Raw genomic sequence first — 27,408 nt, 5'->3', positions numbered from 1 at the left:
AGAGTAGAATGAGGTGAAGGGAGATACAAAGAAAGGAACAAAGGGAAGGATAAAAGAGATAAGAGGGAAGGAAGGATAGCCACTGGGAGAAGGTCTGTGTGTGTCATTGTGGAGCAGCAGCAGAGGACAAGGAATGGGATAAGATATGTGAAGTGAATAGAATAGTTAAGTGAGGTAAAAAGATCTTTATTAAAGACTGGATGGGATGCATGGGGTTAGAGCGCACCGTCCTTATTCCACGGTTCATCTCAAACAGTATTTTTCTCAAACGTTTGGCAAAAAACACAAAATCGGACCGTATTTCAGTTTGCGCCCCGGTGTGCCGTTCCTCTGACGGTCTACCCCCCCCTCCCCCCCCCCCCTTTTCTCCGCAGACGTCCAAAGCGCCCGTGTCCGCTGGCGGCGCCCGCCATGACGGCGGTGTTCCTGGACGAGAACCTTCCCGACGGGACGCGGCTCCGCCCCGCCACCAAGTTCATCAAGTACTGGAAGATGAGGAACACGGGCACGGCCAGCTGGAACGCCGACACCAAGGTACCCCCCCCCCCCCCCCTCGGATCTCGGAGCAAAGGCAGCTAGCCGATCGTGAGGAAAGATCAGATGTTGATCGATGTTCATTTATGTCTCGGCCCAGAATCGCTGATGCATCCTTTAATTTGGAACCTATTCCGACTATTTTCCGTAACCAGTAACCAATGAGACAGATTATTACGTTTTAAAAATGAAAAGAACAGCAGCAGGTTTTGAAACTAGACCCAAACCCAGCAGATGGACGTCGTGTGACTCATCAGAAAATCAAGGCAGGAGTGATTTGTTTGTGAGCTGTGTCTGCAGTCTGATATCGGGTTTCCCGTTTCCATGGTAACCCCCTCTTATGGATCCTCCGGCGACCGAACCAAAGCTGCACCGAGGATAAACTTCTTAAGGAGTTAGCTTCCTGTGTAAGGGTTGGGGAGGGGGGGGGGGGGGGTAGTATAATATGGTCTGTGAAACCCTTTCAGACTGTTGCTTTAATTAAGGGCTCAACCAATACAGTTAACTTGACTTTGTCTCTTCTGTCAACCTTCCGACCTTAAGTGCAAATTCAATAGCACCTATAATAGAAGGAGAATGGATGATCACATGAATAAATTATGTGTTTTATAATAAAAATCAACCAAAGAAGCAGAAGTTGTGATTTTTCGTCCGAGGTATCAGAGCTCGATCATGCCTCATGCCTCATGCCGTCATGCTACCTGGTTATTGTCATCGTATCGTACCTGATGATGTCCGGTCCTCTTGCTCCCTGTTGTGCCCTGCAGCTCAAGTTCATGTGGGGGAACCTTGCCGTGGGTTCTGGCGATCGCTGGAGGGAAGTGTCCGTTCCTTTCCTCCAACCCGGTCAGGTGAGACAAGACTCCGGCCCCCAGATATGACATTATAAGACGAGATGAATGGCTGAATGCCCAAAAAAGTCTCCAAATATCTCCCAAATATTCAGACTTTGCTCTGCAACGACCTGATGTAACCCGGCCCCTGTGTGTGTGTGTGGCCCCGGCCCCTTATGTAACCCGGCCCCTGTGTGTGTGTGTGGCCCCGGGCCCTTGTGTAACCTGGCCCCTGTGTGTGTATGTGGCCCCTGTGTGTGTGTAGGTGGGCGTGGTGAGCGTGGCCCTGTGCGCCCCCAGCGTGGAGGGCTCCTACACCTCCCACTGGCGGCTGGCCCACGCCGGGGAGCAGTTCGGGCCCCGGGTGTGGTGCAGCATCGTGGTGGACCCCCAGGCCCCCGCCGCCATGATGGCCGACGGGATCCTGGTCTCGCCCTGCGTCACCCCACAGGTAACGGACCCCGGTTACCGTGGCGATGGACGGACGGACGGATGGATGGATGGATGGATGGATTGATTCAATCAACCAATCAACTTGCGTGGCTGACTCCGCCGTCTGCTAAATGGCCTAAAATATTGGTCCTCAAATTGAGGCCCGCGGGCCAATGGCGGCCCGCAGAAACATTCCTGCCGGCCCGCAATGACATACAGAAAAAAAAGTATATTCTCTCTAGTTTTCAATTTAATCCTTTTACATTTGTTAGTTTTAATCCGACTGTTCATTACTTTGAAAAGATGAACCTCAGTTTCGTGATTTAGACCTCACTTGACCCCACTCCCAGAGGTCCACGGTGCAATGTTTTATTTTCACCACTGGGATGCTGACGGCGTTTCCCGCCAGTTTTTTTTTCCTTTGGCGGCCCTCAGTCAAATTTTGGGTTCCTAAATTGGCCCTCAGCTGTCCAAACTTTGACAACCCCTGGCCTAAAATATATATTTTAAAAAGGCCTTCCGTCCACAGGGTAAGAACCCCATGTCCAAGGACGGGAACCCCTGCCCTGCGACCCGGGACCAGGCCCTGGTCTCGGTGGACCAGGAGGAGTACTACATCCCGTCTGTGGACCTGCTCACTGCACAGGTAGGGCATCCACTTTGGGTCTTCAGTGGAACAGGTTCAGTAGCGCTGCCAGCGCCACTAACACTTGGTTAACTCTTTTTATGTAAGTATTTGGGTTTGGTACCCAGCCACACGCACAGATCTCCTGATCAAGAATACATAGACGCAGGTCTGCTCGATTATGGGAAAAAACATAATCCTGATTATTTTGGTCAATATTGAAATCACGATTATTCAAACAGATTTTTTGAGTTTGAAAACATGCTGTATTTATTCAGCATGTCTCTCCCAAAAAATACTTTGTAACTGAGGACTTTGACATTCCGCCTTAAGAAAATACACAAAATGGTCAAAAAGAAAGTGTTCAAATCTAAAATGATATACAGATATGTATTCAGCTGTTCTGCCCTTTCTATAAAACATAAAAAAAAAAAAGAAAACGAAAAACTCGATTATGTTAATTTTTTGATCGTTTGACGCTAAAATCGAAATCGTGATAAAAATTTGATTAATCGCCCAGCCCTACATAGACGTAGAGCGTAAATATTATATTATATACTGGCTTGTAGTGTCCTTTACGTCCTGGTTGCGATGGTTGGCCAATCGGAATGGGAAAGAACCAAGAAGTGAGGGGTTCATAATGTTATGCTTCAATCTGAGATCTCCATTCGTCGTGTGGACTGTCTTTCTTCTCTTTCCCGTGTCAGGACCTTTTGTCCTTTGAGTTGCTGGACATCAACATTGTGCAGGAGCTGGAGAGCGTCCCCAACACCTCGCCCGCAGGTAAGACCCTACAGCCTCACCCCCCACACCCCCGCCCCCCCTCCAACATGACCCTCACCCATCACCAGCACACGCTCTCCGCCGCCCACACACCCGGACAACGTCTCCGCCTCCTGCCACAGCCGACCTCAATAAACGTGCTTTCTCTCTCTCTCTCTCTCTCTCTCTCTCTTTCATTCCCACATTCATCCATCGACCTTTGCACCCATCCATCCGTCCACCCCCCCCCCCCGTCCTCCCACCCTCCTGTCCGTCCAGTGGCCCCTACAGACGTGTGTCCCCCCCCACAGGACGGGAGCTCCTCCCCTTTGGGGTTGATCCAGGCGGAGTCTGAGGGCGCCACTGGCTCCACGGGTAATTGAGGCTTTTTTTGGGGGCGCCCGGGGAGGGCCCCGTCTTGGACCGGGCCCCGGGGGATGGAACCGGCCGCCTTCGTTAGAGTAGCTTTGCCTCCATGCCTGCATTTCAGAACACGCCGGTCGCTGTCACACATTCATGACCACGCCAAAACATCCGCCATGGAGCTCGGCGACCGGCCCCCCGCCCGCACCCCTTCATAAAAGACGGCCGCCGTAACGTTTTTGTATCAGCCGGCTCTTTTTCTACCTGCAGGAATGTCCCCGAACAATGTCGATAGACACGGGTGTGTCTCATGCGAGTTGTGCACCCCTTCACTAGGACGGAAAGCGGGGTCTTTACTCGGGGGGGCCCCCCTTGCTCATCCAATCACTCTTTTCCCAAGATGCACCAAAGGGGGAGGGGCCAGGAGCGGAGGGGAGTGGTGGGGGCGTGCCTGCCCAGGAGGAAGGGGGAGGCGACCTCAGCGGGACCCAGTTTGTGTGTGAGACCGTGATTGGCTCTCTGACGTTGGAGGAGGCCCCTGACCACGCCCCTGTCCGAGGGACACGCCCCGGCCACGGCAAAGGTAGCGGGCTGGACGGAGTCCGAGCAATCAGTAGTGGAGCGAGTTTGATCATTTTACTATCACTTTCATTATGAAATCTATTTGTAATTATATAGAAAATATATGATATTAAACATGTTTCGATTAAAGTTATTTTAGAATTGTATTGTTATGCATGATGTTTTGCTGTTTGCCTCTCTCCTTCTTTTGAGATGTTCTGTGTTAATTTTTTTTTAAATAAATTAAAAAAAAAAAAGAGTTAAAAATTAGCGAGGGTAATTATCCAGAAAATCTTGGTTTGGCTTTATAAATAACTTATGACTTATAAATTCCATAATAAGCGGATGCCTTTTAGGAGTCCTCCTAAACCCCCCTCCTCCCCTCCTCACAGTGGTACGGCCCGCGGCCCAGGGCGGCTCGGTGTCTTTGTGTGTGAAGAGCCCCCACAGCGACCGGAGCCCGGACAGCTGCCCCTCGGGCCTGAAGGCGTCCCTCCCCACCCCCCTGAAGGCCTGCCTCCCGGGGCCGCTGTCCGCGGGCCCCCCCGCCGGCCCCGGCTCGGCCCCGGGCCCCTCCAGGGCCACGCTGATGGGGGAGCGCAGGCTCACAGGTAACGGCCGCACCGTGGAACCCCCACCCCGGGGAGAAGGGCCTTGGGTCTGCCCTGGGGAGGGAGCCTGGACTGTAGGTGGACTGGGTCTGCACTGGGGAGGGAGCCTGGACTGTAGGTGGACTGGGTCTGCACTGGGGAGGGAGCCTGGACTGTAGGTGGACTGGGTCTGCACTGGGGAGGGAGCCTGGACTGTAGGTGGACTGGGTCTGCACTGGGGAGGGAGCCTGGACTGTAGGTGGACTGGGTCTGCACTGGGGAGGGAGCCTGGACTGTAGGTGGACTGGGTCTGCACTGGGGAGGGAGCCTGGACTGTAGGTGGACTGGGTCTGCACTGGGGAGGGAGCCTGGACTGTAGGTGGACTGGGTCTGCACTGGGGAGGGAGCCTGGACTGTAGGTGGACTGGGTCTGCACTGGGGAGGGAGCCTGGACTGTAGGTGGACTGGGTCTGCCCTGGGGAGGGAGCCTGGACTGTAGGTGGACTGGGTCTGCACTGGGGAGGGAGCCTGGACTGTAGGTGGACTGGGTCTGGATTGGGTCGAGATTGATTCTAGATTGGGTCTAGATTGTTTCTAGATTGTTTCTAGATTGGGTCTAGATTGTTTCTAGATTGTCTCTTGATTGGGTCTAGATTGTGTTTTGATTGGGTCTAGATTGTTTCCAGATTGTTTCTAGATTGGGTCTAGATTGCATGAAGGCTGTTGTTACATGGTGTCTAAATTGTGTCTTGATTGGGTCTAGATTGTTTCTAGATTGTCTCTTGATTGCGTCGAGATTGTTTCTAGATTGTCTCTTGATTGGGTCTAGATTGTTTCCAGATTGTTTCTAGATTGTGTCTAGATTGCATGAAGGCTGTTGTTACATTGTGTCTAAATTGTGTCTTGATTGGGTCTAGATTGTTTCTAAATGGTCTCTTGATTGCGTCGAGATTGTTTCTAGATTGTGTCTAGATTGCATGAAGGCTGTTGTTACATTGTGTCTAAGGTTGTGTCTTGATTGGGTCTAGATTGTTTCTAGATTGGGTTTCAATTTTGTCTGGATTGTATGAAGACTGTCTATATTTTTCTTAGACTGCGTCTACACTGGGTCTAGATTGTGTCCAAACTGGGTCTCGATTGGGTCTCGATTGGGTCTAGATTGTGTCCAGACTGTTTCTAGATGTGTGTAATGTTGTTCTTAGGTACTGGCCTTGCACAGCAGACAGTATTTACCTCTCTGATAAGGCCTGGTAAGCCTGCAGGCAGCAGTGTTTGTTGAGGGGCGTGCGCACGTCATTAAAAGGTTTCTCTGCAGCCAATTGGATTAGCTACAGCCAAACCAACCGGGTCAGCCAATCAGATCCCACCATCCCTTTGGCCTACATTGAAGTTCTGTCTTTCCAAACTAAACACAATTTGCCATTAGAACATCAGAGTTTAAAATAACAGATAGTACTTCAATATATTCAACATAAAAATGATGGACAATAGAAATTCCGTAAATTACCTTTATTATGTTATTAAGGATTATCAAGGTGTGCATAAAGCACCAGCAAAGGATGGTCTATACCTTCAAACTGCTTAAATGTGCAGAGTCTTTTCTCCCTCCTGGCTACGTAGCAAAGCGGTGACCAATTACCGTACGTTAATTACGTGCGTTAATTATACACTCATACCTCACACATACCTCACGTTTTTTTTAGATGTATATAATCATACTTTTTACTTTATTCTAGATATTTTCAGGCGGGTAGAGGATACACTCCTGCAATGTTTGACGGTTATTTGACCGATTCAGATCCGGTTGTCCGTTACTTTAAGAACCAGGGGTTGCCAGATTCTTTAAGAACTACGGGTTGCCAGATTAAGCACTCGCCGGCTCAAATAGAAGAGAATCAGCTCAGCAATCAAGACGTTGATGCAACCATCTCATACGTGCCCGCCGCACACGAGAGTAGCCTTTTGTGGTGCGTTGGGACCTTGCCGTTGTTGCCGTGGTCACGCCTCGCGTGTCACCTCCCGCAGAGCAAGGGTTGGGCGTGCGGAGCATGTGTGCGGACCCCCGGCGGAAGGCGAGGGGCCTGGAGGAGGAGAAGGAGAGCCCCGAAGGAGAGGACAAGATGGAGGAGTGGATGAGGAGCCGTTCCTCCTCGGCCTCCTCCGAGGACTACATCATCATCCTCCCCGACTGCTTTGACACCAGCCGGCCACTAGGGGACTCCATGTACAGGTACGGAGCCCCGCTCTCGAACCCGGTCCCGTTGGACCACCCTTTATTCAAATTCCAATTCCAATTAAAATTGGAATTGAGGGCACATAGCAGCAGCATTACAAAGGACAGGGCCATGTCCAAACAAAAAACAAACGAAAACACAGCATTGCTACCTGGCAGACAATACATACAAGCACAGGTGTCTACAAATACACGCATTTATATAAATATGTATAACATATGCAAAGTGCATGTTTATAAATGGAGAACTGACTCTTAAAAGGGTAAAATGTGTCAAATATGACATAAATATAAAGTGCAATCAGTTAATAAATACCATGCTGGTTATAATACATGAGAGAGAGAGAGAGAGAGAGAGAGAGAGAGAGAGAGAGAGAGAGAGAGAGAGAGAGAGAGAGAGAGAGAGAGAGAGAGAGAGAGAGAGAGAGAGAGAGAGAGAGAGAGAGAGAGAGAGAGAGAGAGAGAGAGAGAGAGAGAGATGGAAGAGGAGAGGAGTTCTTGAAACGGAAAGCTCTTGAGATGAGCTTCGAAGAGAGGGAAGGAGGGACAGTCACGGAGGGATTGAGGAGGGGAGCTCCAGAGTTTTGGGGGCCAATGGCGCTGAAAGACCTGCTGCCCCCCCAGGGTGGGAAAAGGCTGGTGCGGGGGCCAGAGAGGACATTGTGGTGAGATGCTCTGAGGAAGCGGTGTGGAGTATGAGGGGTAGTGAGTAGTCTTATCGTAACGTATCAGCGCAGTCATGCTTGCTGACGCTCCTCCTGCAGCTCAGCCTTGTCCCAGCCCGGGGACCCCACGGCTGAGACCCCCTCCACCCCCGAGACCCCCCTGGAGGAGCTGGGGGGGCCGGGGGTGTCGGTGACCAGCAGCGCCAACGACATGCTGTGCACCTCCCAGACGCTGGACGACGAGCCGCTGACCCCCGAGGTGGTGGCGCCCCCTACAGCCGGCCTCACGCCAAGGTAGGGGGGGGGGGGGGGGGGGGGGGACACAAACAGCATCAATGGTGACATGAAAGTAAAATAAATGAGCAGATAATCTAATACTAGAAGGTGGTTAAAACCAGGAACACCTACTGTGGAGGGATGGAATCACATCCTTATTATGGGAAGGATTACATTGGCTTTGAGACTGCAAGAGGGAACTTTATTTGAAAGATTGATAGCGTATGTCACACCGATACGACCATCAATTTGCCCAAAGTGGAACTTTGTATCCTTTTTGTTTTATTTTATAATCCTTCTGTAGAAGGTTTTATGTGTCATTGAGGTTTACCCCAACATGTTTGTTTATTCAGTTATTGTTCTTCTTATCTTAAGGCACGACATTTCCAGACAGGAATCAAACAAGATTAGAAAAACGTATCTCTTCTTTTGAGGATATCTAAGAAATAAGTCCTGGATTTGGGGTGGAAAAGATGGCCATGCTTCAACATTCCTATCCTGTGTGTGTGTGTGTGTGTGTGTGTGTGTGTGTGTGTGTGTGTGTGTGTGTGTGTGTGTGTGTGTGTGTGTGTGTGTGTGTGTGTGTGTGTGTGTGTGTGTGTGTGTGTGTGTGTGTGTCAGTCTGGAGGGCAGGGAAGAGGCGGTGCAGGACCAGAATGCGGGTCAAGAGGTCGGGGAGGAGGAAGTGAGCTCTGACCTCTACCAAAACCAGGAGGGTGAGCACACACACACACACACACACACACACGAACACACACACACACGAACACACACACACACACGAACACGAACGAACAGAGCTTTTTTTTTTCTATCAGGGTAGTTAATGCTGTTCTTATCCGCCGCATCATTTCATTTCTTTTGAAATTAAATATCTCATTTTGGGGGCTTTTCACACCGAATATGATCTTGCGATTAAATGACTGATTAATCACAGCACGTCATGCGTTTACTCTGCTGCTTTTTTTATTCAATTGACAGCAAAATATCAATATACCTTATTGCCAAATGCGACAAAGTGCAGCCAATAAACATAAAAGTGCAAAAAGAAAATAGAAAAATAGATTAATTAAAATCTATAAAATGTGTATAGCTGTATTCCTGCCTGTGGCCATTAAACTTTACAACGACGCCTCCCTTAGAATGTCAGACACCCCGTATGTTTGTGTATGTGTATGTATATGTAGTGTTATATATATATTTATATTGTCCTTAAATTTATGTTGTTTGTATATTTGTATTTCTTAAGTTGTATCTTTTATCTTTTATGTATGTATAAATATATATATTTTGTATTATATTTTATTCTTAATATTTGTGTATGGGTTGAGTTCGTGACAAAAATAATTTCCCCCGTGGGATTATTAAAGTATTAATCAATCAATCAATCAATCAATCAATCAATCAATCAATCAATCGCCATAATGAAAGCAGCCAGTAAGCCTTGGGGTGTGGCGGTGTGTGTTTCAGGCCCCGCAGACACACAGCCCCAGGAAGACACCCCCGAGGACCCCGCAGACCCCCCAGACACAGCGCCCGACAATCCTGAGGACCCCAGGTCTGTCCGCGGCTCTGCCTGTAGATAAACTTCAAAAATGTCAGGCTACAACCCCAACGATGTTCCTCAAACGGTGTTCTTTGGCCGTTGATTTGCCTTCATGTTTCTATGTTATTTTAATTTGTTTAAATTAATTTAATAAAACTATGTTTTTGCTTCAGCCATCCAGGAATCACAGACGAGCTGGTGAAGGGGGCGCTGTCTGTGGCCGCCTCCGCCTACAAGGCCCTGTGCACAGGGCAGGGTCCCACCCAGGTGAGCCCCCCCCCCCCCCCAGCCCCCCACACCTGTCCGTGTTAGCTGGGGGTCCGTCTCTGGGGAGAACTCTCCTCACTAACGTTCGGACGGCCAGCGAGGTTCATGTAGCCAATGGATCAGACCGTTTGAACCCAACCATCGTAGGGCGTGAACACCCGTTTGTTCCACGAGGACATGGATGAATACGCATCTATACACAAAAATGGACTTTTGGTTACACAACGTAAAACTAAAGTTGGTGAAATTCTGGAACATCGCACATTACTTTAGGTGAAACCAAATTTTTTATATAGTATATAATATATCAATATAAAAAATAATAAAAAATAATGATTAAAGTAGTATGATAAGATGGATGCGATAAAATATGCTTCATATTATTATCCCATAATGTATACATTTATAGCAGGATAATGTAAAAGGTGTAGGTTATGATAAACTACATTCCATCGTATAATTCTTTATCCCTACTTTCACATCGTCATTCCACCGTAGCGAGCGGCTCGATATTAGCCAGACCTTCCATGATTTCGCGATGTTGCGATTTGCAACTTCAACGCCACATCAACCAATCACCGCGAATTCAGGGCGGTGTCGCAATTTAAACCAATCACCGCAACTTTTCTGCAAATTTGACCAATCATTGGCGTCGTCTTGAACTGACGTCGACAAACTACCTTCCACCTTACTTCCGTGTTTACTACGTTCAAGCGAGTCAAGCATTCATGCAGCATGTGCGCGTCCAACGTTTCACACTTGCCAACCAAGATAACTGCGAAAGATCACAAAAAGCAGTATCCTGGTATTCTACATGAAAGCGGGAGAAAATTATTTTGCACTACATGCAACATTGTGGTGGAACATAAGCGGAAATCTTCTATTGATAAGCATTTTGCCACGCGAAACATAACTACAGAACTACAGATGTTGCAGAGGCTGTTGCATCCAAGTCAATTGCCAGCTCAGAAAGACTCAAGATCAATTATTCATAGGACCATTTCTCAGTGTTTTTGTTCTTTTAATTAATGTTTTTTTCAGTAATAACTTAATATTTAACAAATTACTCTGGGAAAATTGCAGTAATAACTTAAGATTTAACAGAAACTTTTTTGCAACCTTCACTTCCTCTTGCACTGTATCGTAACAAAAACCTAAAAAACATTCATCACAACTTTTTTGAAAAACCTCACGCAACAGCAGGCATTTAGGCCGCAACAATCTCAAAAAAGGCCCGTGAAATCCCGGAGGGACTGATTAGCTCCATACTAATACAGCGGACCCATGCCTCCTGTCTCTGCCCCCCCTCAGCCCCCGGTGGACGCCTCCTCCGAGGACACCATGACAGCCGTGCTGGTGGAGATGGGCTTCAGCGACCGCACGCTGAACCAGAGGCTGCTGAGGAAGCACGGCTTCAACCTGCTGGACGTGGTCAACGAGCTGGTGCAGATGACCGACAACGACTGGTACTCCACCCGCTACTGACCGGGGGGGGGGGGGGTAGTGACGGGGGATGGGGGGGTCTCTCAGACACTCCCCTCACCCGCTACTGACTGGGGGGGAGGGCGGAGGGGGTGGTCTCTCAGACCCTCTCCCCCCCTCCAACCACTACTGAGGGGGGGGGAGGGGGTGGTCTCTCAGACCCTCTCGCCCCTCCAACCACTACTGAGGGGGGGGGGAGGGGGTTGTCTCTCAGACCCTCTCCCCCCTCCAACCACTACTGAGGGGGGGGGGGGGGGGAGGGGGTGGTCTCTCAGACGCTCTCTCTCCTCCTCCAACGGCTACTGATGGGGGGGGGAGGGGGGGGGGTCACTCTCACCTCCGGAGCGGACTGAGGACCCTGGGTCGATGTGGGTGTTGTCGCGGTAACCATGGCGATGTGGAAGAGATGGAGGGACGCGCGAGAAGACGAATGGTACTAGAGAGAGGACCGCAGGGTACCTTTTCTCCATGCGCTCGCTCGTTCTTTATTCTCTCTCTCTCTCTCTCTCTCTCTCTCTCTCTCTCTCTCTCTCTCTCTCTCTCTCTCTATTCTCTCTCTCTATTCTCTCTCTCTCTCTCTCTCTCTCTCTCTCTCTATTCTCTCTCTCTATTCTCTCTCTCTCTCTCTCTCTATTCTCTCTCTCTCTCACTCTCTCTCTATTCTCTCTCTCTCTATTCTCTCTCTCTCTCTCTCTATTCTCTCTCTCTCTCTATTCTCTCTCTCTCTCACTCTCTTCCACTTCCTGCCTCTCCCACCAAGCCAATCACTTAAGACGTTGTGGTAGCCATGGGTTACAGAAAAGACTCAACTCGGTGTCATCTCGCATCCATGGTTTAGTTTACACACACACACACACACACACACACACACACACACACACACACACACACACACACACACACACACACACACACACACACACACACACACACAAACACAAACGGCCACACAAACGGCCACACAAACGGCCACACAAACGGCCATGGTCACACCTGACCTTCAACATGGAACTCTGGACTGAAGTGGGCCCAGTTCAACTCCTCCCTGCAGTGTGGGGGTGTGTCGGGGGCTAAAGCACGGCTCCGGCCTTTCCGGGGCACACGGCCTGTTAAAGATGTCCTTCAACTGGTCCTGTCCCCGTCGCAACGATGACCACCCACTGACACCAGACTGCCCCAGTCAAATTAACTTTTCACCCGGTAAACAAGTCGCACGCACGCAAACACACACAGACACACACAGACGAATCGCACGAACAAACCGCGTTACCGTACCGAGGAATGCGCAGTAAACACCACGTCGATCCTGAGGGAGAACATGACGACAGCATTCCACCACAGTCCAGTCACTCGCGCTATGTAACAGGCGTACGCCCCCATCTCGCAGAGCCTCTACTACCGATAGGTTAAAAATAGAGGCGCCCGAGACCTCAATAGTTGTATCGTGCTTAAGATTTATAAGGAAGAACACATTGGGTGTTCACACTCGCATAGTTTGCATAGTGTGGCGGCTGGCCTCAAGTTGGCCGGCGGGATCACAGGGTACGCAGTTCTTAATCATTCTCGCCGTCGCATATCATCGTTCTTGTATTTACCTCATCCACTTGTAGCTATTTGTTCACTTGTATATTTGGTTGTTTATATATTATATATATACAAATATATATAATATATATATATGTATAATTTCAATGGGGAAAGTGAAATTATAAATAAGATTGTATAGTTGTGTAACTAGTCCATGTTTTAAAGTGAATTGAAATATCATACAGTCAGGTCCTTCGCAATTTGCACAACTGGACGCAAGAGGGAGCCAGAGGGAAGAGAAACACGCGTCACGCTGGAGAAAGCTGTGAATGTGTGTCCGATGCGCTGGGAGGCGGTTCTCGGTCGCTCCCAGCGCGTCGAAAGCTCGATGTGTGTGTGGAAGTGCGAGATGAAGGGAAAGAGCTTTGGTTAGTATTTATTGGAGCTTGCACTTTCTGTTTTGGCTAGATCTGACCCCGCTTCATCACCGCTGTGTTCGTTTGTTGTAAATGTTATAAAGGAGATGTTTGTTTTTTCGTTTTTATGTTTTTTTCCACTTGAGATGAACTTTTTGGGGCGTTGGAGTTCTGTTGTGAATCCCTGACCTCTGGCACTTAAATACGGTTTAATCTAGTTTTAAACCCGAGTCTGATCGACAATTGCAGCCGCACACAAAGTCAGAGTTGCTCGTCATGGAAATATTTTGGACGATGTATCCATTATGTTTTGGATTGTGATGAGAACGATTTTCATTACATGTTAAGGGTGAAAAATGGTAAAAGGAATTGTTTTATTTATTTTTTCCTCAAATGTTTACTTCATCTGGTTAAGCTGCTAAATTAATATTTATATATGTTACATCTTGATGAAACCTGATCCTTGTTTTCTTCTATGTTTGGATAGTTATGATGACGCTTTGGTTTAAGTGGTTGGATTGCAGTAACGGTACACCTACTTTATCCTAGCCCGTGCCCAAAAATTCTTTCTTTTTTATACCAAAAAATGTGTCCTACTGTTCAAGATACTTAAGTAACAAACGGTTGGCCCTCAACAATACAGTTGCTGTTCAAAAAAAGAGATTGCCTGAGTTTTGTGGAACGAAATCCCAACAAATTAGTCCCAAGTGTTAGTCCATTGCACGGGGACTGTGATTTTAGAGGAGTTTTTCTTACATCGTTTGTAATGAGACAAAGGGGAAGTTTGCCCACTATTCAAGCATATGGTTTATTAGGAGTCATTGCTGAGATACAATCATTCAATACATCTCTTTGCTCCTAAATCTTATTTTAGTGAATTATTTTTATTAAAAGGGCAACCCTGATGGAACTTGCCTGTTGTTAGTGAATATTCCTCCAGAAGTTAAGTCATGCATCCCTTGGTTTTGAGCTGGAACTTGTTTTGATTTGTATCATCTTGTCAATAATGTTGAACAATATTTAGTCAGACAGACTGTCAAACCGCCTTTAATTTAACCAACTGCTGTACACATTCCACACATGAAACAGTACGCCGACAAAGGTTCTTGTAGAATACGCTGATGAGTGTCCTGCACTCAACACCTAAGCCTCTTTGTTTTATCAAGGTGTAGGGTCGCTTTGAACAATAACACTTCAAGTATAGCCCGGAAGTGTTCAGGGGACCGGGCGAGATGCGTAAAGTAGATTAATCATGGTTCATAATTTTCCTCTTCTCATTTGCACTTTATTGACATTGTATGTGAAGTACAAATGTATCTGTCTCTAATTAAAGTCACTACATTCAAATCCAACACTCTTGGGTCTTATTGTGCAAGTTGATGCTGTGTCGTCGGTTACCATGCCGACAAGGCTCATGAGTTTTGCCGTTCTGACAACTGAAATATACGTTGAACTATACGTTCTCTTGTTGATTTACCATACTGCAACTTCTCAGGAACAGGGTGAAAGGAAAGGGGGAAACTCAATAACAATGTACAGACGCCTTGTTTCATCCACTCTCCTCATCTCCTGATCATTTCTGTGGGTTCATGCGAACAAACCAGCAGCACACCTGGTCATGCATTCATTAAACCAAACTTAGCAAGTGTTCTGGGTGTTTTTCAGGCCGGGACTCACCCCCCCCCCCCCCCCCCCCCAATCAGGATCGTTACCCATCATGCCTTGTGTTTTAAGGATTGAAGTACTCGCGGTTCACCCACATACGAGAACCATTGAATGCTACAGTGCCAAAGTGCCGTTCAGAATATTTAATGTGACCAATCAGCTGCTGATACAAATTATCTCACCTTTTGTACATGCGTACTGTAGCATGCAAGATGTAATTTGTTTTCTAATGAAGCACCCATGCAACTGTACAGTATGTGTCTTAAAGCTACTCCATGTGGTTGTAATGTTGTCTTTTGCCTCCAGGTGGCGCCAGGTCTCCTTTGTGGCCAAGTCGTTTCAGTGCCTTTTCCCCTGTTATCGTGTGTCCAAACCCTGATCTTCTTTACCACTGCTGTTTGTAATGTAATGACTGGAAACAGAAAAAATAGAACCGGTCCGTTAGTATTGTTACGTATTTTAGGAACACAAGCTGTATTTCCCTCACTTAACCAATAGGGGGTAGGACCAAATATATAAGCCGTAAATACTACACATAGCCACAAGGGAAAGCAGGACATTACTGAAGGCTGCAATAGATACTTTAGCCACAGAGGGCAGCATCACAGACCAGGCGAGGAAAACCGAGGATTACGTCACACCGGTTCCTCTCCAAGTCTTCCGGTCCTCGCTGAGTCCATAAAGAAGACCACCTGGCCACAAACTTTAGAACTCTCCCGGCAGCGATTACCATACGTGGGTTTGTGGTTAGGATCAGCTAGGAGAACACTCTCGCACGTGCTAAGGCACATCTCCAATCTCTCTTTACTTCAGAGCATCAGTTTACCATACCGAAAATACTTTATACAAATAAAGTCTCGTTAAAGCTATTCCTTTGGATTCGACCCCTCTTTCCAATAAGTACATTGCAATTTGGTGACGCCCTGACGTGATTGGAAAGTTCCGGACCGAGACTTGCGACCGCGGGGCCGTCGGGAGCAGTACAAGCTACTTACAGGCGCCACAAGAAAGGTAAACAGAACCTGTTGTCCATGACTAAACTCTGTATAGTTAGATTAGTAACATTAGGTGAATAGCTTGTACTGCCTTCGACTGGTTGCGGGGACGTGTAATCTCGGACTGGTTTAAATTCATACAGCCGGTTAGACGAACGGCCTAGGATACGCTAACAGATTGAAATTGAATAACGAGCTCACGAAGTAAAGGGCTGGGAGTGTGTTTTATATGGGTTTGTAGATAGACTGTATCCAATCCTGATTAGATCTAAATGTTTGTACCAACGTGGGAGACGTATTACCTGTGGTTAAGTGTTATTTATTTGGTGATAAGCTTCGAGTTCAGCCGGGCCACCATAAGGTATATTTATTACCGACCATAAACTTCCGAACTCTTACGGCGGGGCGAGGAAAGGTCAGGTTTTTAACGTTAATCTAGCTTAGTTGCATATTGAACCGGAGGCTTGGCCGGCGTTAGCCAAGGAGTTCAAATCTAATTGATTCCTCACAGCCCGGTTCATGTAACATCTAATGTGCAATTTTGGTTAGTATAAAACGCAGCCGTAGAGGTAGCACTTACGCAGTACAACCCATCTGCTATCAAGTCCCTCGCTAACCCGCCGTGGGGACAAACTTGCTGGAATCTCATACTTCTTATAGAGATCCAAAACTAGTTTGTTTCTGCAGCATTTTGGATGTACCACGTGGTGTACGATTTAAAGGGACAACGCGTCTTGGAAACGTGCGTTTCCTTTGTTCGTACCTCCACAGTCTTTGTAGTCGGAGCCCTTTTTGAAACAAACGCCATTGCTCAAGAGCAACAGGGGGCCTCGACTTAAGTGTTACATTCTCTCTCTCTCTCTCTCTCTCTCTCTCTCTCTCTCTCTCTCTCTCTCTCTCTCTCTCTCTCTCTCTCTCTCTCTCTCTCTCTCTCTCTCTCTCTCTCTCTCTCTCTCTCTCTCTCTCTCTCTCTCTCCAAGCACACACTTATTGAAGACAACAAGTGTCATTTTTGACCTGGGTGTTTTGATAAGGCAATGGTAGCCTGCACAAAGGGACCCCCGGTGTGCTCTGTCTGTCTCTAGAAATATGTTCTCTCTCCATAAAAATATTCCCTTAAAAATCCATCTGTTTCAAATAATAACAATGTTTTGGCAGTTACTTATTCAGCCAATTGTATATAATTGTCACATTTCACTAGTCAATAGCTGGAAGTATTATATTGTATATTTCATTCCAATATTTGAGGTATTCCGCACGCTCATTAAGTGCCCTCATCCTCTACGAATCAATAAATCCATAGCATTAAGTTGAAAACCATCGGTAAAGCAATAGTTTCTGACGCATAATATTTTGGCTATAGTTTTGTAACTAATAGAATTCAACATCTATGGGAGAACAATATTTATGTATACATGTGATAAATCTGTAAATCCACTTTGTTTGTACAGACATATTGCTTTTGGGCAACCAGGAAGGTTGTTCCACAGTTTCAATATGGAATATTGAAAAGTAATTAACGTTGTACAATCTTGTAACTCCCAATTCCTCGCTCTTTCTCTCTGTCTGCCTGCCTGTCTAAAGATAGGCCCTCCCTCACCCCTTAAATTCCTTCCCCATCCTTTAGTCCCTATCTCCAACCCCCCCCCCTCATAAAGACCCCCCCTCATAAAGACCCCCCCCCCCTTCCCCAGAGAATAGAACGAACCCCCACCCTTCCCACATCACCTCTCTCTATCTCTCTCTCTATGTCGCTATTTTTTAACAACAATGACTTCTATTTGTAGTTCCCCTTATCATCCAAGGATCTCATAGGGCTATCTGTGTACATATAAATTTACACAAAGCGCAGAAACAGAGTGTATTAAGAACACAAATTGCGGTTAAGTGGTAGCCTTATGCCATAAGGTAGCACCGTTTTCAGCCGGACAGATAGAACTCTGAGAAGTTTCTGTAGTCAGCTGATACGCATGTAGTTTGCACCGCAGCCATATTTGTAGTTCTTGGTAGTGAATCCAAATCCCCCCCTTCGTAGATCTCCTCGTCTCTTCCTCCCGCCTAAACCCCCTCTCGTAAATTCCCTCCCCACCCTTTTTCCCTGTCTCCCACCCCCCCCCCCCCCCTTCCCCACAGAATAGCTTTGTCTTAAATGCCCCACTGGCGTCATTTTGAGTACTTGTCGTTAACGATTGTTCATGGTTATGGGTGCGAGGTAAGGTCCTCCACTGTCGGTCTCTGTGAAGATCGAGCCACAAAAGAACATTAACGAGAGTTCCAATCATTATTATCTTTAACTTCTCCCATTCTTCTGAACTTTCCTGAGGCCGGCACGGTCTGTGTTCCTAAGCAATAGCTCCATTGCGGACGGTCAGAGTAAATACCACCTATCTGATGATCCGCTAATAACATCCAAGACTGCATGATTACTTATACATTAAAGTCTGTTGATATTTTGTTATTAAAAACGATGAATTATTAATCTACGAGTCCCTCCTAACCCTTTACACTCGTAAAAGTCCCCACCACCCCCCCTCCAGGCCCAGTCTAACACCCTGTCCCCTCACTGGCCTTCCATCCCTCTCTCACTCCAACCCCGTCTTTCTCCGCGTCTCCTCCTCCACTGTCTTAATGAACCCCATCCCCCACCACCAATCTTCCTCCCTCTAAACCCTCATCATAAAGACCACCCCCCAGTCGCTATTTTTAACAACGATAACTTGTGTACATATAAATGTACACACAGCGCAGAGCCATAGTGTATTGAGAACACAAACTGTGGTTAAGTGGTAGCCTTATGTTATAAGGTACCACAATTCTCAGCCGGACAGATAGAACTCAAAGAAGTTTCTGTAGTCGGCTGATACGCATGTAGTTTGCACCGCAGCCATATTTGTAGTTCTTGTAATTCCCCCTACTCGTTAACACGAGATGTTTCCCAATTACATCTCAACATCTCCAAATGTACCACAAAAATATAACTATTATGAGTCCCAACTAGACGACCCCCAGCTTTCCAAGTAGCCGATCTCTTGTATTTGTACTAAATTTGTTTTCTCTTTTCTCGTCAGGCCTTGGCAACCCGAGCAGTAATGGATGCCCGACATTCATCATTTTTAATCGTTAACATTACTACAAATATTCTCTTTTCTAATCAGGGAGTGGCAACACAACGATCAGTTGCCCACGATCATCATTTTACTTCTGTGCATAAAATATTAATTCTCATTTCTCTTTAGGAGGTGGCAACACAAGCAACACAAGGTGGCAACACAAGCATTATAGTTGCCAAACACTCATCTTTTTACTTCTCTGCATTGATCTTAATTCTTTCTCTCTCCAGGAAATGGCAGTATAAGAACGAATGCCAAACACACGGACAGTAATTATTATTATTTTTTTTCAGGTTGCTGAGCGCTTCTGTCTATTCAACATGCGTTTTGTGTAGCAAGACAGGTAGAGAACCAGGCTGGTTCAAATAGACACGGGGTTCAACTGCTAGAATAATATGTCTAATTAATAAATGGTGCACATGGTTTTAAACGGTGCCCAAGGAGGGAGTTAGCTCAACTGCGGTAGACACAATTACAATACGTTTTTTGCGAATATTAAAGGTACATGGGTTAAATTCTACTATAATCAGCTACTACATACGAATAGACTGAATAACACTGCGTGAGGTGTTCAAGGGTCAACTATTGCTTCCATTGGAGCGATTGCAATAGATATAATATCATACCACCAATATGCATGCAATATCTTGTATTCAACAATTAGGAATGCCGGATTCCAGAACCGAAAGAAGTCCTACAAAAGGACACCAACCCAGGGGTCTTGCATCAAACCAGATCCCTGTACGACAATTACACGGTGATCTTAAGATAGGAATAATTATCTAAACTCCGCATCATGAACGGTTAACCTTTAAAGTTGTCCATAGCATGCATACCGCTCGTCCACAGAAGTCCGGGGATTAACCAGGCCTGGGAATTCTTATTAGAAGAGTTTTGGGATAACCTGCCTCATAGGAGAGCAGAAGAGTCCCCCCCAATAGAGGATCCTGAGGACAAGCGGTAGAAATGCATAGTTCAACAAACCTGACGAGGTCCAAAAATGCCAAAATAAGAACGATTAAAATATATATTTCAAACTATAAAAAACGTTACGGTAACAACAGAAGTATGATGCCTAATATTGAAATGCAGATTTTTAATATTAAGATATTTTTGATAATGTTCAAATTTAAGTTTTGTATGTTTGTATTTTCCCATGTGGTCTTGTCACCCTGTTATTCTGCAGGGTCGTTCAAAATCCTTTGAGGTTAGTGGAAATCAGTTCTCACTCTGTTCCTTTGTTGTCCTGTGTTGGTTTGGGCCCGTTATCCTTTATCCCCAGAGAAGCGCAGAGAAACGCAAGTGATAAGGAACGGCCAACCCCATATTTATGACATCTTAAGGAATGATGACTTAGATGACCATATGGTTAAAAAAGGCTTTTGGTTTGTTGTGAGGCAGCTGTCCTCAGCAACACTTCTGAATGTGTAAGAACTCCTTGCCACTCAGCAGACCTCTCTGCGGACCCTTTAGAAAATGAAGGGCTCCACAGGAAAAAATCCCATCTGAGGTCTCAAATTGTTGAATAATATGCTTATTTTTAGGTCTGTTGATGCATGTTATGATGCATCTTCGTTCGTGCTTTTCTTACGAATGTGTATATAGAGATAAAATGAAAATAAAAATAAGTAAAATATAGAATGAAAACAAATGGTGGATTCATATACCATGTGTAAATGTCCTCTTGTGTGTGCCAGAGCCACCAAAATAATGGAGGTTACTCGACTGTTACATACACGAGGGGATATTGAAAGCATACCACATATAAAACTAAGATAATTAGAAAATGGTTCATTATAATTAACTTTCAATAACTTTGCTTTATCCAATAACTTCTGAATTTTTATTTTAGGTTCAGGTTTTGTTTTGTTTTAAAATATCACCCTATATTTAATGCCCAGATGTGCATATAGTGTAGGACAATCGGGTAGTATAATAAAGGTAGCTGTTGGAACCAGATACGGTTACAAAGAAGTGATATTGAACATACAAATTTCAACTTTCTAATTTCCCTTTTTTCATCTTTTTAGGTTTATAAGATAGGAAAGGGCTTAGCAATACATCTGCTCGCCAGGGACAACATAGGCTCAATTTAGATTCAGCAGTAGAGGGTTAACCTTTCAAATGCCACTGCTACTGCTGTAACGCTTTGATACAACGTCAGAGTCTCATAGTCTGATATTTATTTTTACTCTGATAAGTTACGGCGCATCTGACTTATGAAACATTTATGGTTTACTGCATTTAACAACAGCGTGGTCTCAAGACGGCTGCATAGGCCCACAACTATCGACCTTTGGTTTTGTATGTACTGGTCTTCATATATCTTCATAATGGATTGGTTTAGGTACAGATGATTAAGGAAAGGAACTTCAACTTGGTTGCACTACACCGTTGTTAGGATTGGTTGATTCTAATGCGCATGGCTGAAGCAATGCGCAAGGAGGGATGTAGTGTGAATATTAAATCAAGGTTGAAGGTTGAAATCAGCTCAGAATAAGGAATGGGACACTCGAAACAAAAATTTAAAATCCGCACAAGCACTAAATAGATCAATTATAATACAAACATGTTTGAAACGCATACAATTTTCAGGTCCTATGTTTCCAGAAGCAAGGTGAGTACAGTGTATCACTCTGACACAGCTAACTTTGCATCTAATCCTTACGGTTAGATTCATGCTTACACTTACATTTCTAGGGTCCCATAATGGACTTCCATTCGAACAATTAAAAATAGAATTATAGGAAATGTTTTTGAACAACTAACTGCTGTACATGAGTTTGTATTTCTACAATAGAAACAAAAGTTCCAGAACCAAATGCAGACACACCCGGAGCCGATAAACTGCCTCCGCCGAGCAAGGAGCAGTCACATGAGGAGATCAAATAACGGCAGGAGTTGAATTGGTTCTGTTTTGCTTGTCCACCATATAAAAATTATGCATATATATATTGTTTAGATAAATTACATGTATCATAATCAGCAACACTTCGTTCAGTTTAACAGATAAAGTTAAAAGGAATATGTATATATATGGAAATGTTATTGACAGAGCAAGGAGGGATAAATGCGATAGGCACAACGTGTTGTAGGCCAACTTTATCCCCAATAACACAGCTCTGGATGGGTTGCTGGCATAATTACAATCCCTCAGGTTAGAATTGGCAGAGAACTCCGGCATTAATGACCCTTTCACAGGTTGGATGGAGAATATGTTTGGGAGGTGGAAAAGCATGATCCAGTAAGTGCCCGTCGCGGGAATAAATGCAGAGACCGTGTTAATTGTCACCGGCTGCCGTTGTATTCCCTGCGCACGAGGGCTACTGCATCTGCTGATCCCCACAGCAGTGGGCGCTACAGAAGCGCCAAGTGCCATTCAGGCTTACATGGGGATCAGATATGATCCGATGAAAGTGAATGATACATCACCTGAGGGGCCCGACCATATCCAGCTATAATATGTAGAATAGTCAACACCTATACTATTCTAGTAGAAGCGCCTGTATATAAGATAATCAATATCCCGGATTTACTTGAATAACACATTTCCAACAACCATACCAGGCTGTTTGTTATTGTATAGTGTTGCGAATGCAACCCGTTATTTCTGAATCGCTGCATTGATAATGGTACTGTTGATCTTCCTTGAGACGATTGTTTTACAGGCCACCTGTTGCTGACACGACGACGGAGAACCTGTGGGGAGGCTCCCATAGTGTAGGAGTAACCTCTCTGAGATGAGCCCTTGACAAGGAGGGACGAGTCTTGGGTTCATGAATTACAGACCCGACGGCGACAGAAAAAACAATGACTACAGTAATAACATCGCCCAAAACCACCCACAGGAACCGGCACACCAATACACGAAGATCACCTGAACCCCCCAAATCCATGTTAGCTTATCAATCCTTTTGAAATTTTAAAAATTGTATTATGACCACCAATTTTTACGTTACTTTTGCACCTGTTGAATATTTTATGACCTTGTAGCACATGACCAAAAGTATTACCTCAGGATTTCTATTGATAGTTTTGTTTGTGTGCTGTTTGGCCATGTGATTGTATGATAACAAGATTCATGTTCATTGTTGTATTGTTAAATAATGACCTGTATTTTCAACAAGACCCACAACGTGAATGCCGTCTCAGTATTATGGGGACGCGTAGTGGTTTTTCCCCTCTCTTCAAGAGGTCTTTCCGCGACGGTTGATGGTGTTGATGATAGATTCTACTTTGACTATGTTTTCGGTGTGGTAAATGGTGTTTATGATCTAAAATATTATTGTATGGTCATCTAAGATGACCAAGGAGGGACTGTTACGTATTTTAGGAACACAAGCTGTATTTCCCTCACTTAACCAATAGGGGGTAGGACCAAATATATAAGCCGTAAATACTACACATAGCCACAAGGGAAAGCAGGACATTACTGAAGGCTGCAATAGATACTTTAGCCACAGAGGGCAGCATCACAGACCAGGCGAGGAAAACCGAGGATTACGTCACACCGGTTCCTCTCCAAGTCTTCCGGTCCTCGCTGAGTCCATAAAGAAGACCACCTGGCCACAAACTTTAGAACTCTCCCGGCAGCGATTACCATACGTGGGTTTGTGGTTAGGATCAGCTAGGAGAACACTCTCGCACGTGCTAAGGCACATCTCCAATCTCTCTTTACTTCAGAGCATCAGTTTACCATACCGAAAATACTTTATACAAATAAAGTCTCGTTAAAGCTATTCCTTTGGATTCGACCCCTCTTTCCAATAAGTACATTGCAGTATACAATAAAAAAATTAGGGCAATCAAATTTCGGCGAAATGCGGTCGCCCGCCGGCGATCGTGTGTTCTCAGCGGACTCGGAACAGACTCTTACGGTGTATCGGTCGGGGATCTTGGCCCCGTACTGGATGTCGGCGGACTGTTGCCTGCGTTGACAGTCCGGGCATTGGCTCCCGTCTGAAAGAGAGACGCGTAAAGAGACCTTGCGTGCTGAGGAAAACAATCTCATTGGCTCTGAGAACAATATAAAACAACCATAAAAAAATGTAAGCATGCCTTTCTTTGAGGCATTTGCAAGAGGTTTTTTTGTGTTAACCCTTTTTGTGTGTGTGTGTGTGTGTGTGTGTGTGTGTGTGTGTGTGTGTGTGTGTGTGTGTGTGTGTGTGTGTGTATTTTATCATTATTATATGCCTCCTACTTACTAAATAAAACCACAATATGTGTGTGAGCTCTCCTCTCAAACTTCCGAACAATCATTTCTTAACATAACAAGATGGCTGTCCTGCCTGTAAATGAAGCTCAATACACCAAAGGCTTGACTGAATCGTGTTTTACTGGCTCCTCTCGCCCCGGGAGAACGTGAGCTGCGGCAGCGGACCTAAATCTCAGGTTTCCAGTCCTCCATGAGCACCCTGATTACTGCCACCCGAGCCCAGGTCTGAGCACCCTGCCTGGGGTGACACCTCGGCCCCACATGCATCTTTCAGCAGGCCTGCTGCTGACGGACCACCGCGGAGCAACCTCAGCCAGCGTGTGTGTGTGTGTGTGTGTGTGTGTGTGTGTGTGTGTGTGTGTGTGTTTTGTGTGTCTCTGTCTCTGTGTGTGTGTTTTGTGTGTCTCTGTCTGTGTGGGTGTCTGTGTTGGTGTGTGTGTCTCTGTCTGTTTCTTTGTGTCTCTGTCTGACAAATGTCCTTATTGTAAGTCGCTTGGGATAAAAGTGTCTGCTTAATGCCCTTAATGTTAATGTCTAAATGTAAATGCATGTGTGTGTCTCTGTGTGTGCGTGTCTCTGTCTGTGTATGTCTCTTTCTCTGTTGGTGTGTGTGTGCCTCTGTCTGAGTGGGTGGGTGTGTGTACGTGTGTGTGTTGCTGTGTATGTGTGTCTTTGTCTGTGTGGGTGGGTGTGTGTGTGTACGTGCGTTGGTGTGTGTGTGTGTGTGTGTGTGTGTGTGTCTTTGTCTGTGTGTGTGCACGTGTGTTAGTGTGTGTCTTGTTGTTACCCGGTTTGTGTATGTAAATGTGCTGCTAGTGACCTGCTGCTAGCGTTGACTTTAGTAAACGAGACCCCTAGGGGGCTTCTAAAGACCCCTCCAGAAGGCCGGAGTTATTCATGAGCCCATTACAGACACACAGTCCACCCCTGGCCCACTGTCTATTGTCTTTCTTGGCTCTTGGAGCCAAACAGCCGGGTCAACCCAACTGTAACATGCTAAATAGCCTTTAGTGTGTTTAGGCGTATGCGTGCGTGCGCGTCTGTCTGAGAACGCCCTGTGATACAGATCATGTCTGGACGTCGGCCATGTGGTGAATGTCATGTCTCCACACTGGCTTTCAGAGCTAAATGAATGAATTGAGGGTTGATTTGCATTCTGTGGAAAGTGAGACACTTTCATAAGTCACGTCTGTTTTTGAGTTAGCGTGAGGCGTCTTCATGACGTGATTGTACCTGCCGGGGGCGCTGTCGGCTCCCTCTGGACTGACTGGGTAGAGTCGTCCCCGCTGGGCTTCTCTTGCCGCTTTCACACCAAAAAGAACCGAGAGCCAGTTCCGGGCTGGTGCTAGGGCCAGTTCCAAACTGGTTCCAGCCTTACCCCAGTTAAGAACCGGTTGGTTTCACACCGGCCAGAGCCAGCCATGGAGCCGGCGTGAGCAACGTCATGACGTCACTGCAAACGTCTCGGCCAGTGAGCTTGGACAGAAGCATACGGCCGACATCTTTCTTTATTCTGGGTGGAAATAGTAACATAGTTACGCCATCAAATGCGTTTATGGAAACATTTTTAGCGAGAAATGTGCATTTTACTTTCATAATGTTCGCTCGGTGAATGTGAAGGATGTTTGGTTTGATAGTTATGACGAAGAGGGAACGCTCCGTTCACTTGCATGGACATGGACTCATCTAGCTGCGTTGGCGCGTTGACGCGTTGAACCACCACACAATAGGCGCGCAGAAGAACCCTCGCGCCAGTTTCAAACACAACAACAACAATTTCGTCTTCGATTCAATCCGTGTATGGTTCGTTCTTTGAATATTCCGATTTAAAACAAAATCAGAAAAAAACAAAAAAGAACCATACACGGATTCACGTCCATTGTTTACTTCGGTGTTTTAAAAAATGCCGGTCTTCGTTGGTCTTCCTGTTTATGAAGGTACGGATAACTCCGCCCCCTGCCCCCGGCGTAAAAGCGGTTCTAGTTCTAGCCCAGCTCTAAAGTGGGGCCAGAGTTGAACCGGTTTTTAGGGGCCGGAGCCGGTTCTTTGTCGGTGTGAAACCGAAGCCCTGGCCCTAGCTCCGAACTGGCCCGGAACCGGCCCCGATTTTGCGGCGGTGTGAAAGGGGCATCTGCGGACTGAAGGAATAACAGGGTGCATCTAATGTGGAACTCATAAGGGGAGAGTGATGCAGAGCAGTACCACTCAAACATGCTGCAACGCTCCATAGTTCAAGGCTCGATTTCATTCAAATTTATATTCACTCAAAATAGGCAAACATATAGCTAATAAATGTATAGGCTATGAAAGCATTGTGACAGCCACAGAGTCATATATATGCATGTGTATATATATATATGTATGTATATAAATACATATATATATGTATATATATATATATATATATATATATGTGTGTGTGTATATATATATATATATATATATATGTGTGTGTGTATATATATATATATATATATATATGTGTGTGTATATATATATATATATATATATATGTGTGTGTGTATATATATATATATATATATATATATATATATATATATATATTTGTGTATATATATATATATATATATATATATATAGATATGTATATAGAATATCTATATATATATGTATATATATATATTCTATGTATATATATATATATTATATATATATATATGTATATATATATATGGATATATATATATGTACCCTATATATATGTATATATATATAATATATATATGTATATATATAATATATCTATATTATATATATATATATATATATATGTATATGTATATATAGTGTGTGTGTATATATATATATATATATATATATATATATACAGGTGCTGGTCATATTATTAGAATATCATGAAAAAGTTGATTTATTTCATTAATTCCATTTAGAAAGTCAAACCTGTAGAATGTATACATTCATTCCAAACAGACTGATACATTATAAGTGTTTTTTGCCAAAAAAGAAGATGGATTATAGCTGACAACCAATGAAAACCTAAATTTCAACATCTCAGAAAATTAGAATATGGTGAAAAGGTCAGATATTGAAGACACCTGGTGCCACACTCTAATTAGCTAACTAAACTCAAAACACCTGGAAAAGCCTTTAAATGGTCTCTCGTTTGATTCTGTATGACACACAATCATGGGGAAGACTGCTGACTTGACAACTGTCCAAAAGATGACCATTGATACTTTAAAGAAGGAGGGCAAGACACAAAAGGTCATTGCCAAAGAGGTTGGATGTTCCCAGAGCTCTGTGTCCAAGCACATTAATAGAGAGGCGAA

At 45.2% G+C, this 27,408-nt stretch overlaps 1 protein-coding gene and 1 long non-coding RNA gene across 3 annotated transcripts in view; one reads left to right on the top strand and one right to left on the bottom strand.

Annotated features, from left to right (window-relative positions):
- nbr1b (NBR1 autophagy cargo receptor b) overlaps positions 1-27,408 on the top strand; it is a 38,942-nt gene that overhangs the window by 9,589 nt on the left and 1,945 nt on the right. Inside the window, exons 10-23 of one of the 2 annotated variants that reach the window (XM_030340097.1) lie at positions 375-534; positions 1,302-1,385; positions 1,633-1,818; positions 2,329-2,445; positions 3,132-3,207; positions 3,466-3,561; positions 3,950-4,132; positions 4,503-4,721; positions 6,726-6,930; positions 7,698-7,892; positions 8,496-8,590; positions 9,345-9,432; positions 9,594-9,687; positions 10,999-11,153. In XM_030340097.1, coding sequence (XP_030195957.1) covers positions 375-534; positions 1,302-1,385; positions 1,633-1,818; positions 2,329-2,445; positions 3,132-3,207; positions 3,466-3,561; positions 3,950-4,132; positions 4,503-4,721; positions 6,726-6,930; positions 7,698-7,892; positions 8,496-8,590; positions 9,345-9,432; positions 9,594-9,687; positions 10,999-11,153 — 1,953 coding nt within the window. The remainder of the gene's footprint in view (positions 1-374; positions 535-1,301; positions 1,386-1,632; positions 1,819-2,328; positions 2,446-3,131; positions 3,208-3,465; positions 3,562-3,949; positions 4,133-4,502; positions 4,722-6,725; positions 6,931-7,697; positions 7,893-8,495; positions 8,591-9,344; positions 9,433-9,593; positions 9,688-10,998; positions 11,154-27,408) is intronic. The other variant, XM_030340106.1, reaches the window with a different exon arrangement.
- On the bottom strand, positions 14,906-25,400 carry LOC115531086 (uncharacterized). The gene is made up of 3 exons (XR_003973840.1): positions 25,331-25,400; positions 23,759-23,841; positions 14,906-15,189 (listed from the first exon to the last, which is right to left on the bottom strand). It is a non-coding gene; the product is annotated as an uncharacterized LOC115531086 (long non-coding RNA).

This window comes from Gadus morhua, chromosome 2, assembly GCF_902167405.1.
Source record: "Gadus morhua chromosome 2, gadMor3.0, whole genome shotgun sequence".
Taxonomy (NCBI): domain Eukaryota; kingdom Metazoa; phylum Chordata; class Actinopteri; order Gadiformes; family Gadidae; genus Gadus; species Gadus morhua.
The sequence above is the reverse complement of the archived record's forward strand: the minus strand, read 5'-3'. Positions and strand labels throughout refer to the sequence as shown.